Source organism: Danio rerio, chromosome 8 (assembly GCF_052040795.2).
Source record: "Danio rerio strain M-AB ecotype USA chromosome 8, GRCz13ab, whole genome shotgun sequence".
Taxonomy (NCBI): domain Eukaryota; kingdom Metazoa; phylum Chordata; class Actinopteri; order Cypriniformes; family Danionidae; genus Danio; species Danio rerio.
Genome location: NC_141028.1, coordinates 6,055,902 through 6,072,306, shown reverse-complemented (window position 1 = coordinate 6,072,306; position 16,405 = coordinate 6,055,902). Strand labels below are relative to the sequence as shown.

Here is a 16,405-nt window from a genome sequence, read left to right as displayed (position 1 = left end):
AAGTGTAGAATTTTAGTACAAGGTTTACAATAACTTAACAGATTTGTCAACAATCAACATTAAGAAATATATTTAAAAACTTTGTTAGTTAAACTGTTGTTCTATTTACTGTAAATATGTTTTTAAAATGAATCACAATAAATATCGGGTTTCTTTTATTCGTTATAATTGGTCAAAATGTTTTTACAGCATTAACTATAAAAATCCTGAATTGAACCAAACAAAACTGAACAAATTTTCAACATAATAGTGTGTTGAATTGATAAACGGTTTACCTTCAGTGCAATGTTTACCTTTAGTCAAACGCATAATATTAATTGCATTCTATTATTTAGCGAATAATAATCGTCAGAACAAATGTGTGCACTCTAAATGTCAACGACGGCTATTATCGTGACCATTATCTTACAGAAAATTGCAAACGCGACAGCGGATGGTTATTTAAAAGGCTTTTATGCAAGGCCTTTAATAAAATAACAATTTAGAGGTTTTAAAAGGAGTATATCTCACCTCTGACATTCAAGCCATTATCGCAGGCAAACTGTGCAAAAGGAGACATGTAATTGGGGTCGTATGCTAGAACATGGGCCTGTTCAGCAATACTCTTGGCTGTTTGCTGGATGCTTTCATAGTTGGTATTCTGAAAGCAGAGCATTTATATTAATGTCACTGGAGGACAAAAAAGTGCACAGAAGTGTTATATATAGATGCTCTGGTACCTTAAGCTTTTTGAGTTCTTGTAAAATCATGTAGTCTGGCATGTTGTCAAAGAGACCATCTGTAGCTGTGAGGATAATGTCACCCAACTGCACATCGAAGGATGAGCTATCTGCAGCGTCAGGGCTGTGGGAAAGCAGAAAAACACAAAAGTGTGACTTTAAATGCAAGAAAACTTGTGTATTAAAAAAACTACAAGTTTTATGTCTGTGAGATGAAAACATAATATATAGAAAGCTGAACAATTAAGCCAGATGGATGATTTCTATTTTTCTTATATACAGTTGAAGTCAGAATTATTAGCCTCCTGTTTATTTTTTTTCCCTAAATTCTGTTTAACGGAGAGATTTTTTTTCAACACATTTCTAAACATAATAGTTTTAATAATTCATTTCTAATAACTGATTTATTTTATCTTTGCCATGATGACAGTAAATAATATTTGGCTACATATTTTTCAAGACACTTCTATAAAACTAACGCCCCTTTCACACAATAAACAATAAACCAAAACTAAACTGTACTTAATTCACTTGTTTTAAAACTGTGCTTTTTTCATAGTTTGAAAATGAATGGTAAAAGTGAAAAAATATATTTTCTTTTAGTCCAAAAAAAGTTAAACCCATTATAAATCTGAAATAAAGTTTTGCCACATTTTTGTTCAATCAACATTCTTCAGGCTTAATAGGTTAAATATTTAATGTAGGGGTGTCAAAATTAATTGTTTCTTCGGTGCACCGCGTTACAGACGCGGACAATTCGGTATCGATTCAGTAATAACCATAACCGGTTATTATGTAGTAACGTCATTTATCTCCTATGCGCTCTGTCGCGAGGCAGGTGAGCCAGCCAACTCAGGGCTGGCCCGTGGCATAGGCACCGTAGGCAAATGCTAAGGGCGCTGTATATCCAGGGGGGCGCCAGAAATGAGCGCGGTTCAGTTGGTTTTGTTTTCGATTTTCCTGACACACTTTCAGTTATAGACGGCAATAACTCAAAAAACGCCTACCCTAAAAAGATCTAAAGTGTGTTTCCTACAGAAAGACAAAGCTGGTTATGTTTCACAGCCGTCTTTCTTTTTTTCGCTCGACATTACGAGCACTGCTCCGTTTAAGCCGTCGCAGTCTGCATTTACTTTAGCCGGCAGAGCTCGTTCTGAGAGGACCTTTCTGTAAGGGACCGTCAGAAAAGTGCTTATTTTTTTCGTTTTTTTTTCGTTTTTCTGCTCCGCTCAGCGCGAGCGCTTCCTGTTGCAAGGGCTTAAGTGTGTTTGTTTGTGTGTGTGTTTGGTTGTTTGATGCTGTCTATGTTTGTGAATGTGTTTGAATATGAGACAGTGTGTTGCTGTGTGTCTGTGTGTTTATACAGACAGCTTGTTATAGCCTCCCCCCTAAAATAAAACACTATATATGGAAAGCATCGTCAATGCACCGTGATGCACCGAGATATCGCATTGAACGGAATCGATGGCATGATAATCGTAACCGAACCGAACCGTGAGACCAGTATAGGTTCACACCTCTAATTTAATGTGATATTCCAGTATTAATGGTTCACACATTTAAAGCAATATTCAACTTGCTCAGTCTGGATATAGCACTTTAATGCAGTTTTCAGTCTAGAACAGTGGTTCTCAAACTTTTTCCATCAAGTACCACCTCAGAAAAAATTGTTCCTCCAAGTAACACCAAAATGAGCAGTATTGAAATACAGTAGCGTAGTAGGCCCAATAAAGCAGCTACAACTCTGCACAGTAAAAAAATAACGTGGCAGATTACCTCAGAAATATAGTCTATATGTCATATATGGCATATTATACCCATCATTTTTGATAAATTTTGAAATGTGTGTAGCATGTACATGACATATTTCATTCCTCTGCGTACCACTAAAGGAAGCCTGCGTACCACTTGTGGTACACGTACCACAGTTTGAGAACCACTGGTCTAGAATATTGCAGTTCAACCACATGTACAGGACATATAGAGAATCGAAATTACGTTACTCTCAGACCCTAGGTACCCAACATATAATATTAATAATAAAAAAAAGTTCTAGGAAAGAATTTACAATAAATACAATTATACATAAAATGAAATCTAAATATATACATAAAATGTAGTCTAAAGAGTAATAATAAAAAAAAATTGTAAACAATGCAATACAATGACATTAAGGGCATATGGCAATGAGTGCAAACCAGAGTTGTGCAGATATAGAACAGTGTATAGTGCAAGGTGTTTTAAAGTTTTTTTTTTAAGGTGTTAAGGGTATTGATTTACCTATATAATAAGTAAATATTAAGTAATAATAATTAAGCATTGATTTACCTATATAATAAGTAAATATTAAGTATAATAAGTAATATTAATTACGTTAACCTATGGTTAGCGTTAGAATGTGGATTGGGTTTGAGGTTAGTTGCATTAACTGTGCATAATTATTTGTATTTACTGTAGTTACTAATGTAATTAAATAAAGCACATGGAACTTGTTGAACAAGGACACCTTAATATAAAGTGTTACCGATGTGACATCTTAAGAATCTAAAGATCCATCAAAACTATATCAGTAATGCACATTCTCTGCTGACCAAGTTAAAACATGATTGTGTTTAAGTTGCAGTCGCATTGGCGTTTGCAGACCATATTTAGGAGGCATAAAAGCAGTTTCAGTCTAAGAAGCTTATATGGCTTGATCCTCATTACAGTATAAAGCACGCGGAAACATGGAGATCAGCTGTGAAGAGTTGCGTTCTGTTCCAGGAAGTCTGCGGCAGACGGTGTGCCCAGTGACTCTATGAATACACTGGCTGTGCTTCCCTCTGTCTGCGCCAAGCCGGCCTCAGGTCAAGCAGTGTAAACTTGATACTGAGTTTGAAGAATAATAATCAATTCGGAGAATCGAGTAGTGGAAACCACTTTAAAGTAGAACTGGTGTTGAAGATTTACACCCACAAACTGGAGGATATCTCTGTCATTAAGTGTACTACTATTAGCTCATTGTCAAACAGAAACCAGCTAATGTCAGAATTTGCAGAGGCCATGCTAAGGTTGTCTCCATTAGCTTAGTAGCCGTATCAAATGTCGGGAGAAAGATTAAAGGTGATCGTATGCTGCTCACTGAGGAAAGGGGGCCATAACTGTGGTAAATGTATGAATTAGGGTTGTTTACTAGGCTACTCTCTTAGAATTGTTTAGTGAATGAACAGCTATTCGGTTGAGTAATTAACAGATTTCTCACAGTAGTGTGTGATATTAACCAAAACAATTATATTCATATTTTGGGGGTAGTATCTTTGTATCTTACCAAGTATTTTAGCTGGTTTTAGCCTGCCATGCACAAACAATATTACATTTAAATCCCAGAAACATCACTCAAACAATTTATGTGAACTGGCTGATTCATTTAGAAATGAAGCAAGTGAATGTTTATTTATGAATGGAACTGAATCAATGACCAAAATGATCTGTTAAAAAAAATCAAGCAAAAAATCAGTCAAACATGAACCAGATCAATCCCGGACGAGCCCCCAAATATGCCTATGGCAAACATGCTTACGCCCTACGATTTTGTATTTATTTTATTTATTTTGTATATATAAACACACTCACGTACTTGTTTATACATTTGAGAAAATGTTTATTAATATTTAGAAATAACTATATTAGTTTAATATAATTTATTCATTTTATAATTTATGTACATTACTGGTCAAAAGTTTGGGGTGAGTAGGATTTTTAAATGTTTTAAAATAAGCTTCTCCTGCTCACCAAGGTTGCATTTAATACATCAAAAATACAGTACAAATTGTAAAATTGTGAAATGTTATTGCTCTATAGAATAACTGTTCTAAAGTAGTTTATAACTTAATTTATTCCAGTGATTTTAAAGATGAAATTTCAATTTCATTCAGTCACATGATCACACAGAAATCACTCTAATATTAATTATTATTATTATTATTATTATTATGACAGTGCTTTCCACACATGAACTTTACTTGGGCGGGCCACCCAGGTATATTAATGGGCGCCCAAGTATATTTAGTGACACACTTTTTTTTTCTACTATTAATAAAATCTTTTTACACTTTTTTTTAAATTTTATTCGCCCAATATAATCAAACATCCACGAGCAATTAAAAAAATCTCTTATTTACCTGTTTCGTACTGCTCGTTTCACATGCTCTGCAGACTCACAGAGACCCGCAACTTTTTGCATCCAGCCGGCGTTTCTAAATCTACTAAAATTGCTTTCGTTTTCTAAGCTGTCGTTAATCTTATGCGCACAGCCACGAGAGCGAGAGAGACATTAAATAATTATTTCTTTAATCTAAACGACTCAGAAAAACTTTACTAAATATTCTAAGGCGACGAAATGACATCTAAATTGGCGGCAGAATATTTGTATATTCTACACTATACTTAACAGAGCAAGGGAATTTTCACAGTATGTCTGACAATATTTTTTCTTCAACAGAAAGTCTTATTTGTTTCATTTCGGCTAGAATAAAAGCAGTTTTTAATTTTTATGAACCATTTTAAGGTCAAAATTATTAGCCCCTTTAAGCAAATTTTTTCGATAGTCTACAGAACAAACCATCATTATACAATAACTTGCCTAATTACTCTAACCTGCCTAGTTAACCTAATTAACCTAGTTAAGCCTTTAAATGTCACTTTAAGCTGTATAGAAGTGTCTTGAAAAATATCTAGTCAAATATTATTTACTGTCATCATGGGAAAGATAAAACAAATCAGTTATTAGAGATGAGTTATTAAAACTATTAAGTTTAGAAATGTGTTGAAAAAAATCTTTTTATTAATTATTTCAAAATAGAGCTTTTTAAGACAAGGAATTGTATTCATAATGCACCCACCTTATGACTGTAAAGTGTTTTGGGTGTCTGGCAATACATGATAATTGCACTATTTAAATGCACATTACTTACTTACTTGCAGAGTATAAATCGCAGAAAAACTAAATATTGCAACGTCATATTTTTACAATATCAGTTACACGGTGAGATGCTGCTGTGTTCCAGTGCCTCATTTCTCTCCAGGAAGAACTGATAATCCAGACAAGTTAATAACCAGGCTCTCAGACTGAGGACCTAATCATGCTCTCATATTGACAGCCAGTGGATTATGTCTCGCTCACGTCTAGGTCGAGGACGCAATGCTGTTGCATAATCAGAAAGCGAGAGGAAAAGTCAGACATCTCACCTGTAGACAAGGGATGATAACCGGTTTTTAACGTTTTCCATGGTTTACAAAAGTCAATGTTTGAAAACTGCTAATTTTTTTATTATACCATTTCAGGGTACATGTGTTATTTTTATGTGTTTTTTATGACTAATTTACTTAGTTTTTTTAGGGCAACAGTATCTCCAGCAGCAAATCACCATCTACATCAAAAGCTGCTGGTCAGCAACACTTGAAAAACAAATCACTTATACACCAACATTAGTGCAGTGGTTTACTTTATTTCCACAGAATAAAAAGATCTCCAAAGATGCCTTTAAAAGATCTAAAGAAATGTGTTTTTGAAGACAGCAGAAGTCAATGATTTAGTTTAATTATTTAGCCTATGTTTACTGCTCCAAAATATTCTAAATGTTTCTTAAAATAAAATATGCTGTGTTTAATAGACAATGAAGTTGTTGTTTTTACCCAAACACTTAAAAAGAACTTATTTGAGAGCAGTAATCACAATACCGTGAAGCCGTGATATATTTATGAAAGGTTATCACACTGTCAGAATCTTATGCCTACTCGCCTGTCACTGAGCACAGAGCCCTCTGCTTCAGGAGGAGCGATGGACAGCTGGAAAGGCGTGTTGAAGTAATGCTGCTGTTCATCAGATCTGTGCACCACCTCTCCGCCTCGAACCACCAGAAATCCTGAGTCTCCCAGGTTGGCTGTGTGGAGCCGGTGACTCTGTCTGTCTAGTACCACGATACATGCTGTACTGCTTCCTAAAGAGATACAGACAAAGTTGTAAGAAAGCCCCCAAATTCTTAGTTGGTAGGGGTGTCAAAATTAATAGTTTTTTCGGTGCATCGCGGACAATTCGGTATCGGTTCAGTAATAATCATAACCGGTTATTGTGTACTGTAATACCTCCTATGCGCTCTGTCGAGGCTATTTACAACACTCCTGGTGCCGACTGTGCACAATTTCACTGAGTGTGTGTGATTTCTGTACAGTCTTTCACTGACAGTTACAGCAGAAGCCCCTAATTCTCTGCAATTGAGGGAATGAAAGTACTCCATTTCTCTCTCTCACTCTCTCTCTCTCTCTCACTGTGGCCCATTCCACCTGGTGTGACTTTTCCTCCCCTCTCTTTTCCTCTTGGCTGTATGCATAGGCACGGGAATATATTTCCGAATAAAGCGAGGGAGTGGTCAGTAACTCTGGTGTGATTTTAACAGGAGTGGGCGGTCTCACAATATCGCTCCCGAGCGAGCGAGCAAGCAAGCGCGTGTGTGTTTGTTTGGTGCTGTCTATGTTTTTGTATGTGTGTGAATAAGAGACAGTGTAGTGCTGTGTGTGTGTGTGTGTGTGTGTGTGTGTGTGTGTGTGTGTGTGTGTGTTTATACAGACAGCTTATTATAGCCACCCCCCAAAATACAACACTGTGTATGGAAAGCATCGTCAATGCACCGAGATATCAAATTGAACCGAATCGATGGCATGATAACCGTAACCAAAACAAACCGTGAGACCAGTGTAGGTTCACACCTCTATTAGTTGACATCAACATCTGTTTTTTTTTTTTTTAATAACTTTTTAATATATTTTTTAGGGGTTTTCACCTTTATTTGGACAGACAGGAAATGTCGGGAGCAGAGATAGGGGAAGGATCGGTAAAGGACCTCGAGCCGGGTCGCCGTGAGCACCTTGGTGCTATGTACTGACGTACTAACCACTAGGCTATTGGCGCTATTGACAGTTGACTTTAACATCTGTTTATTTTGCCGGCTTTAAATCCACATATGAGCAATTCCAGCGTTATGGATGTGACATTTGCAGAAAAAACGTAAAACATAAATTTAGAGAGAAAGTGAAGAACTCAGATGCAAAAGCCGCTAGACGGCACTTCGCCAAAAATAAAATAATGACATTAAGTGAATGCATAAGGCACATAGTACACCATCAACAAATAAGTTTCTAAATCCCATCGTCAGCGCATTCAGAAACAGTTTGTTGGCAAAAGCCTCTAAACGCCACCAGCCTTTGACAGCAAAAGCTGATATATCCCGAGAATCAATCAGAAGGCGTGAATTGAATCATATGTTTTCAATGTACAGCGCGCTGATAAGTCGGCTTTAATGAGGAAAAATAGAGTGATGAACTAGATGAGCCTGTCTGACTGTCAGTGAATGGCAAATGAAAACGTCCCTTACCTCAAAACTCATTGTATGTGTATTACATGGAAAAGAAAACACACTGTACAGTCGGAAGTGTTGCATGCATTAATACAATTTTTTTAAGCAGTGACGCTACTTTGAATGAGTCTAATTTACTAAACATTAAACAGCAACTGCGTTTAATGAAAGACAGAGTTAAGATGCTGTTCTTTTATCCCACGTGGATTCTCTAAGGACAAACAAGTGACCAAGACCTTAAGTATGGTGAGTATGAATGAATGACAGCTTCTAAAATTGTCTGAGAGACATCGCCCTTTTTGCCCAGTAGGCCTACCTTGTGTTTTGTTTGCTAATATGAGATTTTTTTTAAAAGATAAATATAATGTATAAAACTATACATTATTTGTATTTGTATTCATATTACATATAGATATAATAAGCTTTTTTATTAAAAGACAATGCACAGGTATTGATGTTGCACAATGTTTTTACACAACATTATTTGAATCTACCTAGCTTAGTTTACAATGTTTCCAATAAAAAAAGGATGTAAGGATGTGGCTTTTTTTGGTTTCTTTTCTTGTGCGTCCCAGCAACTAGCACCCCATATGGAAGATTTTCTAGCATTGGGGCGATGTAGTCATTCAACTTCTCTATTTGTAATGTTGCAATATGTATATAAATAATAATGGTTTTAGTCCCTTCATTTCAAAGCAGATTTGATTATCAAAACTGGATTTTTTTACAGAGTTTGAGGTTTACTGCAACATTATTATTCACACCTTACAGATGTTGATCTACCTTAAAGTTTGCTTTGATTGTTCAGAGTTTACAAGTTATCATTGTACACACTTTGTAACATCTTATTTAACAAGTTTAAGAGTCTCTTTAACACTTTTGTTAATTTTATTATCATTTTAAGACATGAGAGACGAGATATATATTTTTTTCATTGTTTCACTATTAAAACTATTTGCCTTAGTAATGCTGGTAAATTAAAATAAAGTGGTTAAATAAAAAATCCTAATATTCTTAAATTGATTGTTAAAAATTTTTTCAATAATTATCGATACAGAATGAAATGAAACATGGTATCATGATGGCTTTTTTTTTTTATCTCCCAGCCCTAATTTGGAAATGTTTCTAGACTACAACTGTGACCTGTAATTAGTGCTTTTTTGGTTGCATTGGGTTGTCAGAGTCTGTCTCATGCAAACTATGTCGATAAACTACAACATATAAGTGTCAAATTGCTAAAATGTACCATATTAGTAGCCTCCCAGTTAGTGTTTCGACAGTGAAAAGACGTCAAAAGTTCCATTAAAAAGGCCAAACCGCACAAAAACCTGTAATTGATCTTTGAATCTGTGCAGATTTATTACCAAAATCCGATCTTGTGACCCAGTACACTCTGTTCATGACTCATCCAGCCCACAGCGTGTTTTTGAGGAAAAACGCACTCTACAATGACTCATTTCAGTCTATTATATTTTAGTTACGGCTTTGATCTCATCCTGAGAAAAATAAGCCAAGGCCGTTCCCAAAAAACCATGTCCCTCCCAAGTCAGGAAAAATAAAACATCACTTGTAACCGTCCCAGAACATAACATCCATTCCGGAGTTTTATGGTGTAACCACGTGTCTCGCATGTCAGTGCACGCTAAGGAAAATAAGACTATGTTAGTGTGGTACTCTACTTAAATCACACTGTATGAATAGTTGAACTAGATTTAAATATTTCGGGTTTAAGATAGATGTCAAACTGTGATATTATTTGATTCACAAGTTGAAGTGAACTTCAGTGTGTAGCAGAAGATATGACGCATGCTCCTCTGTTTACATAAGCGCATGAATGGAAGTGAACAGAACTCAAAATTGCACAACCGCACCTTAATTGAAGCCAGAGCATAATGCTGTAACAGACCAACAGCCTCTAAAAAACAGACATCCACTGTTTGCGCGTCGAAAAGTAAGACGGAAAATAAATGATTTCCATGCAACTCTTTCATTTGAAGGGAGATTTCCACTGAATTCAGTTCATTAAAAGTGAACGTTCTTACCTAATAGTGGTACTTTGTTCTGCAGTAGCTCATAGTAGCTGGTTGTGAGGATTCCCACTGGGTTGCTTGGCACAAATCTCCCCTCTTTAACCAATCGCTCACACGTCCTCATAAGTGTCCCAGAGAACTGAGACGGGTCAACCCCATAGTCCCGCCAGCCACCTACTCCATCAGCCACACCTGTAAGGGACAGCAATATAATAACTGCTTTATTCATATTGACTTATTTCAGCTATTTTACATTAAATAATTAATTTTATATATAAACATATAATTTTGACCTTAAAATGATTTTTAAAATATAAAAAAACTTCTTTTTTTCTAGCCAAAATAAAACAAATAAATTTAAATATTATCAGACATACTGTGAAAACTTCCTTGCTCTGTTAAGGATCCTTTGGGAAATATTTAAAAAGAGAAAGAAATTCAAAGGGGGGCTAATACTTCAGCAGACATCAACTGTGTGTATATGTGTGAATGTATGTGTGTGTGTGTGTATGTATATATATATATATATATATATATATATATATATATATATATATATATATATATATATATATATATATATATATTCCCACAACCAGCGATCGCTCTCCAGAGATCGCTGGTTCTCACACAAACTCTCAAGACTACATTTCTGCATTCTTCTGGACTACATATGCATGCATGCACTTCTCCCAGACACTCACGCCTGCTCACGCATCTAGCCTGATTGCACTCACCAGCTGAACCCTGTCAGAGACTGATATCACACCACTTATAAGCCACTCATGAACCCATCCAGTTTGCCGAGTCTTGTTTGCTACATAGCGACATTACAGCGATTCTCCCTGTCTTGTTTCTCCGTGTACCGACCTTAGCCTAGTTAGCTTATCCTTGTTATCCTGTTTAGCCTAGACCTATTGCCTGTTATATTGACGACGATTCTGGATTTGCCTGCACATACCTGTTTATACCTGATTTGACCATTGCTTGCCTGACGCTGATTAAACCTGCATATTGGATCTTACCTCCTGTTGTCTTCTGTCACTCCTACCCCGTCGTTATATATATATATATATAGGGCTTGACATTAACCTTTTTGATCACCAGACACGGTGGCTAGTAGTTTTCCAACGTTACTAGCCACTCTGCATTTTCACTAGCCACAATTTTGTTGTTGGGAAATTATTTTATATGCATGAATTTGACTTTGACATGCTAAAATGACTTGATTTATATTTTGTGATTTGTCCACATGCCTCCTCATTCATTTCACATTTTGTGTGTCGTGTATGAGCAAATGGGTCATGGTTTCATACTGCAATTATTATTTATTTCACATGACTTTTCAGAATTCAAAATTAAGGATTTACCAAATTTATCTCTGACCAACCAAACAATTATTATTTCGTAAACACAAATTTTAAACAAGCTAAATATAGCTGCAAACATTTTATTTAACAAAACATTTCTTAAAAAAAATAAAAACAATTGACTTTTAAAAATAATTATAGTCATGTATCAAAAATATGCACAGTAATCTGTCCACGCTAAAGGTCTCTTAGATCACCTGTTAACTACACATAAATGGAGAGTTAATCTCATTTTAAAACAATGTTGTTGTAAAAAATGATAATTAAACCATAAACAAAAATAACCGTAAGCAATAGAGAACAGGTGAAAAACATACTGTGTGATAATGGAAGCATGATCACACGGTTAAGGCCAATTAATATGCTGTTCAAAGCAAAAGCAATCGGTGCTGCTTACAAAAAGTCAGATTTGGAGCTCTTGAAAGCAGCAAGACTGTGGGTGCATAGCATAACTTTTTTGTCTGACTATTTGAAAGAGAACCGATCGCAGTTGCGTTCCAGGCACGGTTCCTTCAAGCAAGGGAACAGGAGCGTGCACTCGCTTGAAACAATTCATCTGCTTTCTTAAGCGTTTTAATGGTCAAATAGGTGTCAAAATGCGGTGTTTAGGGATTATTCATATTAACCCTCAATTGTGTAATAAACAAACAAGTTGAGGATCAAAAGAAACATAAAAGCGAAACCATAAAACTTTAAAGTGACAGCGTAATATTTTTGCTGCCGCCCGTTTCGATCATTATTAATCAAACAACAAAAGGAGAAAATCCCTCGCTGCTCTTGACTAAAGGACTTTTGTAGCTAAAGTGTTTTTCTTACAGTGAAGATGCTTAAAGCACAGTTTGTTTCATATTTTTCTATAGTGTTTATTTCTCTTTTCCCTTTGCAGGGAGATAAATAACTGTATACAGCTGAAGTCAGAATTATTAGCCCTCCTGAATATTAGCAACCTTTTTCCCCCAATTTCTGTTTAATGGAAAGTAGATTTTTTTTTAACACATTTCTAAACATAATAGTTTTAATAACTCATTTCTAATAACTGATTTATTTTATCTTTGCCATGATGACAGCACATAATATTTGACTAGATATTTTCAAAATACAAGCATATAAATTCAAAGTATGATTCAAAGGCTTAATTAGGGTAATTAGGCAAGTCATTGTATAACAGTAGCTTCTTCTGCAGACAATAAAAAAATTATATTGCCTAAAAGGGCAAATAAATAATAATATTATAAATAATATTGACCTTAAAGTAGGTTTCAAAATATTTAAACCTGCTTTTATTCTAGCTGAAATAAAACAAATAAGCCTTTCTCCAGAAGAAAAAATATTAAAGGAAATACTGTTAAAATTCCTTGCTCTGCTAAACATAATTTGGGAAATATTCATTTTAAAAAAAATTCTCAGGAGCGCTAATAATTTTGACTTCAACAGTAATCGTTTTGAATAATCATGATTATAATTATGACCAAAATAATCGTGATGATGATTTTTCCCAAAATCGAGCAGCCCTAACTAGGCTTGGGCGGTATCCAAATTTTGATACCGTCAAACCGCCTCCATATTTTACCCCGGTATCCGGTATTACCGGCGTAATAAAAAAAATTATGACGTAAGGCTCAAACAGCGTCACCAAACTGTTGGCTTAAGCCTAAACCATTCAGAAACTGAAAGAGAGAGAGAGAGAGAGAGAGAGAGAGAGAGAGAGAGAGAGAGAGAGAGAGAGAGAGCGAGAGAGAGAGAGAACCCAAACCCGTTCACAGCCTACATTAAATGTGCTCATGCACACAGCTGTAATGCATTTTTTTTAAGAATGAGTCATTTATATGTTTTAACATCATTTATTCGTAACAAACGTAGACTATAGGCCACTTGAAAGTTGGAACAAAGAAATAAAATAAGTCCTACAGCTGTAACATCGTAACATCTCAGCACTCTATAGGTCTACATGCACTTAGCCTTTAAATTGGCCAACACACCAATGAAAAGTAATCTTGCTTAACAAATCAAATTAAAATAAACTCTAAATGATGACGGGTATTTTGGCAATAACGAAATTAAGATAAAGGCTCTGCAAGATGTGTTTCTCCACCTCTCTTCACAATCTGGCATTAAGGCGGCGGTGAAGCTGAATAATAAAAGAATAATGCCACCATTAGTCTGTATACTCTGTCTACATTATGATTATGGTTTAATTAACATTTATTTATAATTTAAAAACCCTTTACGCACTAAGATTAGGCTACGTGTGTTTGTGGAGGAACATTATTAAATCCACTGGCTTTAGCGCAGTCTCTCACTCATGTGCGTCCAGCAGCTGAACACCCTTTCCTGCGGCTACAGGTCGAGATGCAGAGTTCTGATCTGGCTGATTTTGCAAGTTTTTGGTAGGATTGTTTGTTCATCTTCTACCAGTCAGGAACATGCATTTAATTTTCGATGACAGCAGTTTCACTTTAGCGAGAGGCCTCTTCTTTTTATCTGTCAGCTTGCGGTTTAGGGCTCTACCGTAATACGCAGTGTATGAGCGACCGCGAAATACCTGCGGCTGGAATAACCGCTCCTTCTGAGCTAGTGACTGGCTTGACCGCCGTCAAAATTCTCTTTTTTTTTACTACTTCGTCATCACTTGTTTCACCTTTGCAGGGATGGATTTTAATGCAGGGATTTGGATTTTTACGGGTCTCGCCGGGTTTGGGCAAAGATCTTCAGCTCTAATGCAGACCTCTCGTTCATATTAACCACGTCTCCCTTCTGTTCAGTCGAAACTCCCAAACTGCAGGACACTTTGAAGCGCGACTCGTCACGTCACCTCTCCCCCTCCCTCTCCCCCTTCCTTTCCCTCTCTCCTCCACACTGTCCCGTGATGACAACCACACATACGTTTTTGTAGGCATTAAATAAAGGATATTTAATATTTTATGACGGTATAACGGTATTGAAACTGACACCGTTGCTATTTTTAGATCCCGCGGTATACCATAATACCGAAATACCGCCCAAGCCTAGCCCTAACGTGTTTCAGCAAAACTTGACTTCATCAGGCTAAATTTGTTTTCCTTTATACATGAGATTATATTCCTTACCCCACTGTCAGATTATTTTGCTAGTTCTAAGAAAAACCTCACTAAATTTTGACATAATATTTCTTAAAACAATACGATATGTTTTGCTTGTCTAGAAAATGCTTCTTGATTTAAGGATTTGAACTAGAATTAGACATAAAATCCAAGCAATATAAGCCTTTTTGCAGTGTATGTATTTTGGTGATGATACAGCTCATTTGGAAGCTAACCTAAAAAGAAACTAACATAGTACCAGGCACTAAGTACAGAGCAAAGTGGAAAAGCACCCAAAATTAAGTGGTACTAAACCGATCCAAGCCGTACCATGCAGTAGAAATTGCCATTATAGGAGCATTCAAACAACTTGAATAATTTATTAGCATTCACACTTGTTGATCAAATAAAGCAATGTGCTAATTGTGAAAGGCACAGATCATGTCATGCATTTTGAAAACAAAATCAAACACTCAAAACTCCAAAAATGTCATGTGCATTTCTAAATTATTCCAACAGACAGGGAGTTTTCCCTTCAAAGGCTTTTCAGCTTCCTTTCTGATAGACAATGAGCAGGAACCTTATTTTGTGACCATACAAGGCAAGTCCCCTCGCATCGACCTGCCTGTTTTTCATCATAGCCTCTAAAACACCACTGGGATTTCCAGAGCTGGATTGGCTGGCTTGAGGTTGAAGCCTCAATTCTTGCTTTATACTGTCTTTTTAAATGTGGCAGGCCTTCACAAAACCTGCCCACGAGTCTGAGCTGCAGAAGAGGATTTATGTCTCAGGTTAATTTGACTTTGACGTATGGCTGTCCAAGTAGGCTGTAGTAGACGCCAACTGGTCTTAACGCTATCATGTGATAATTTGAATTAGTACTGTATGGGTACGAGTGAGTACAAATAAATACTAATTGTAAACTGAACCTAAAAGGAAAGCAAACCAAAAATGGTCATCATTTACTCTACCTCCATTTGTTAAAGCCTGATTTTTTGATGATCATAGAGCTGGGCAATTTCAAATTTAAAATCTCGATTAATTAGATTTTAATTTGAGCTCAATTACGATTAATAAATGATTGTTTTATTTTATATATTTTTTGTCCTCATAGTTTACTGACAAGTTTTGTACAGTAAATATGCTCACATATTACAAGTGAGTGATTTTTGTGATTGAAGGGTGCATTACTTGATTTTAAAGTAATTGAAGGAAATAAGCTCCAATGAGCTTGTGGCTATCCACACTTGTCACCCTTACCAAACTGACCAATCACAGAGCTTTCGCTATTCTCCTTGCAACGAGTAATTAAATTTTTTTGAGAGATGCGTGGGTATGCGACTGCACAAAGGTTGCGCCGGACCATACAAGTATGGTCAACATTCATTTATTCATTCATTCATTTTCTTGTCGGCTTAGTCCCTTTATTAATCCGGGGTCGCCACAGCAGAATGAACCGCCAACTCATCCAGCAAGTTTTTACACAGCGGATGCCCTTCCAGCCGCAACCCACACACACATTCACGCACACACTCATACACTACGGACAAATTAGCCTACCTAATTCACCTATACCCCATGTCTTTGGACTGTGGGGGAAAACATTGCCATGGAGGAGGAAGTACTTATAACTCAGACACACAATGCCCGATCTACCAAAAAAAACTCATGTTCAATGAGATTCCTCTCCTGAAGACATCTACATGCCACTGTTCTCTGTCATCCTAAGGCCATGCGAGGTCCCTTTCATCGCTGCTTCCAGCTTTAATGTAAAATTGTCTTTGTTTGGTTGTGGTATTGCTCTCTGTTGTTATGGTTTAGTGTAAATGTATGCTT

The 16,405-nt window shown here is 36.2% G+C and overlaps 2 protein-coding genes across 10 annotated transcripts in view; one reads left to right on the top strand and one right to left on the bottom strand.

Annotated features, from left to right (window-relative positions):
* Positions 1–16,405, top strand: part of rad9b (RAD9 checkpoint clamp component B) — a 122,917-nt gene that overhangs the window by 36,416 nt on the left and 70,096 nt on the right. The gene's annotated exons all lie outside the window — the stretch shown is intronic.
* Positions 1–16,405, bottom strand: part of pptc7a (protein phosphatase targeting COQ7 a) — a 31,051-nt gene that overhangs the window by 7,273 nt on the left and 7,373 nt on the right. For both annotated transcript variants that reach the window (XR_015497028.1, NM_001007378.1), the window contains 4 exon segments: positions 10,153–10,332; positions 6,499–6,697; positions 720–843; positions 511–640 (listed from right to left, as the gene is read on the bottom strand). Coding sequence is in view for 1 of the 2 variants with exons in the window: in NM_001007378.1 (NP_001007379.1) it covers positions 511–640; positions 720–843; positions 6,499–6,697; positions 10,153–10,332 (633 nt within the window). In the remaining variant the exon portion in view is untranslated.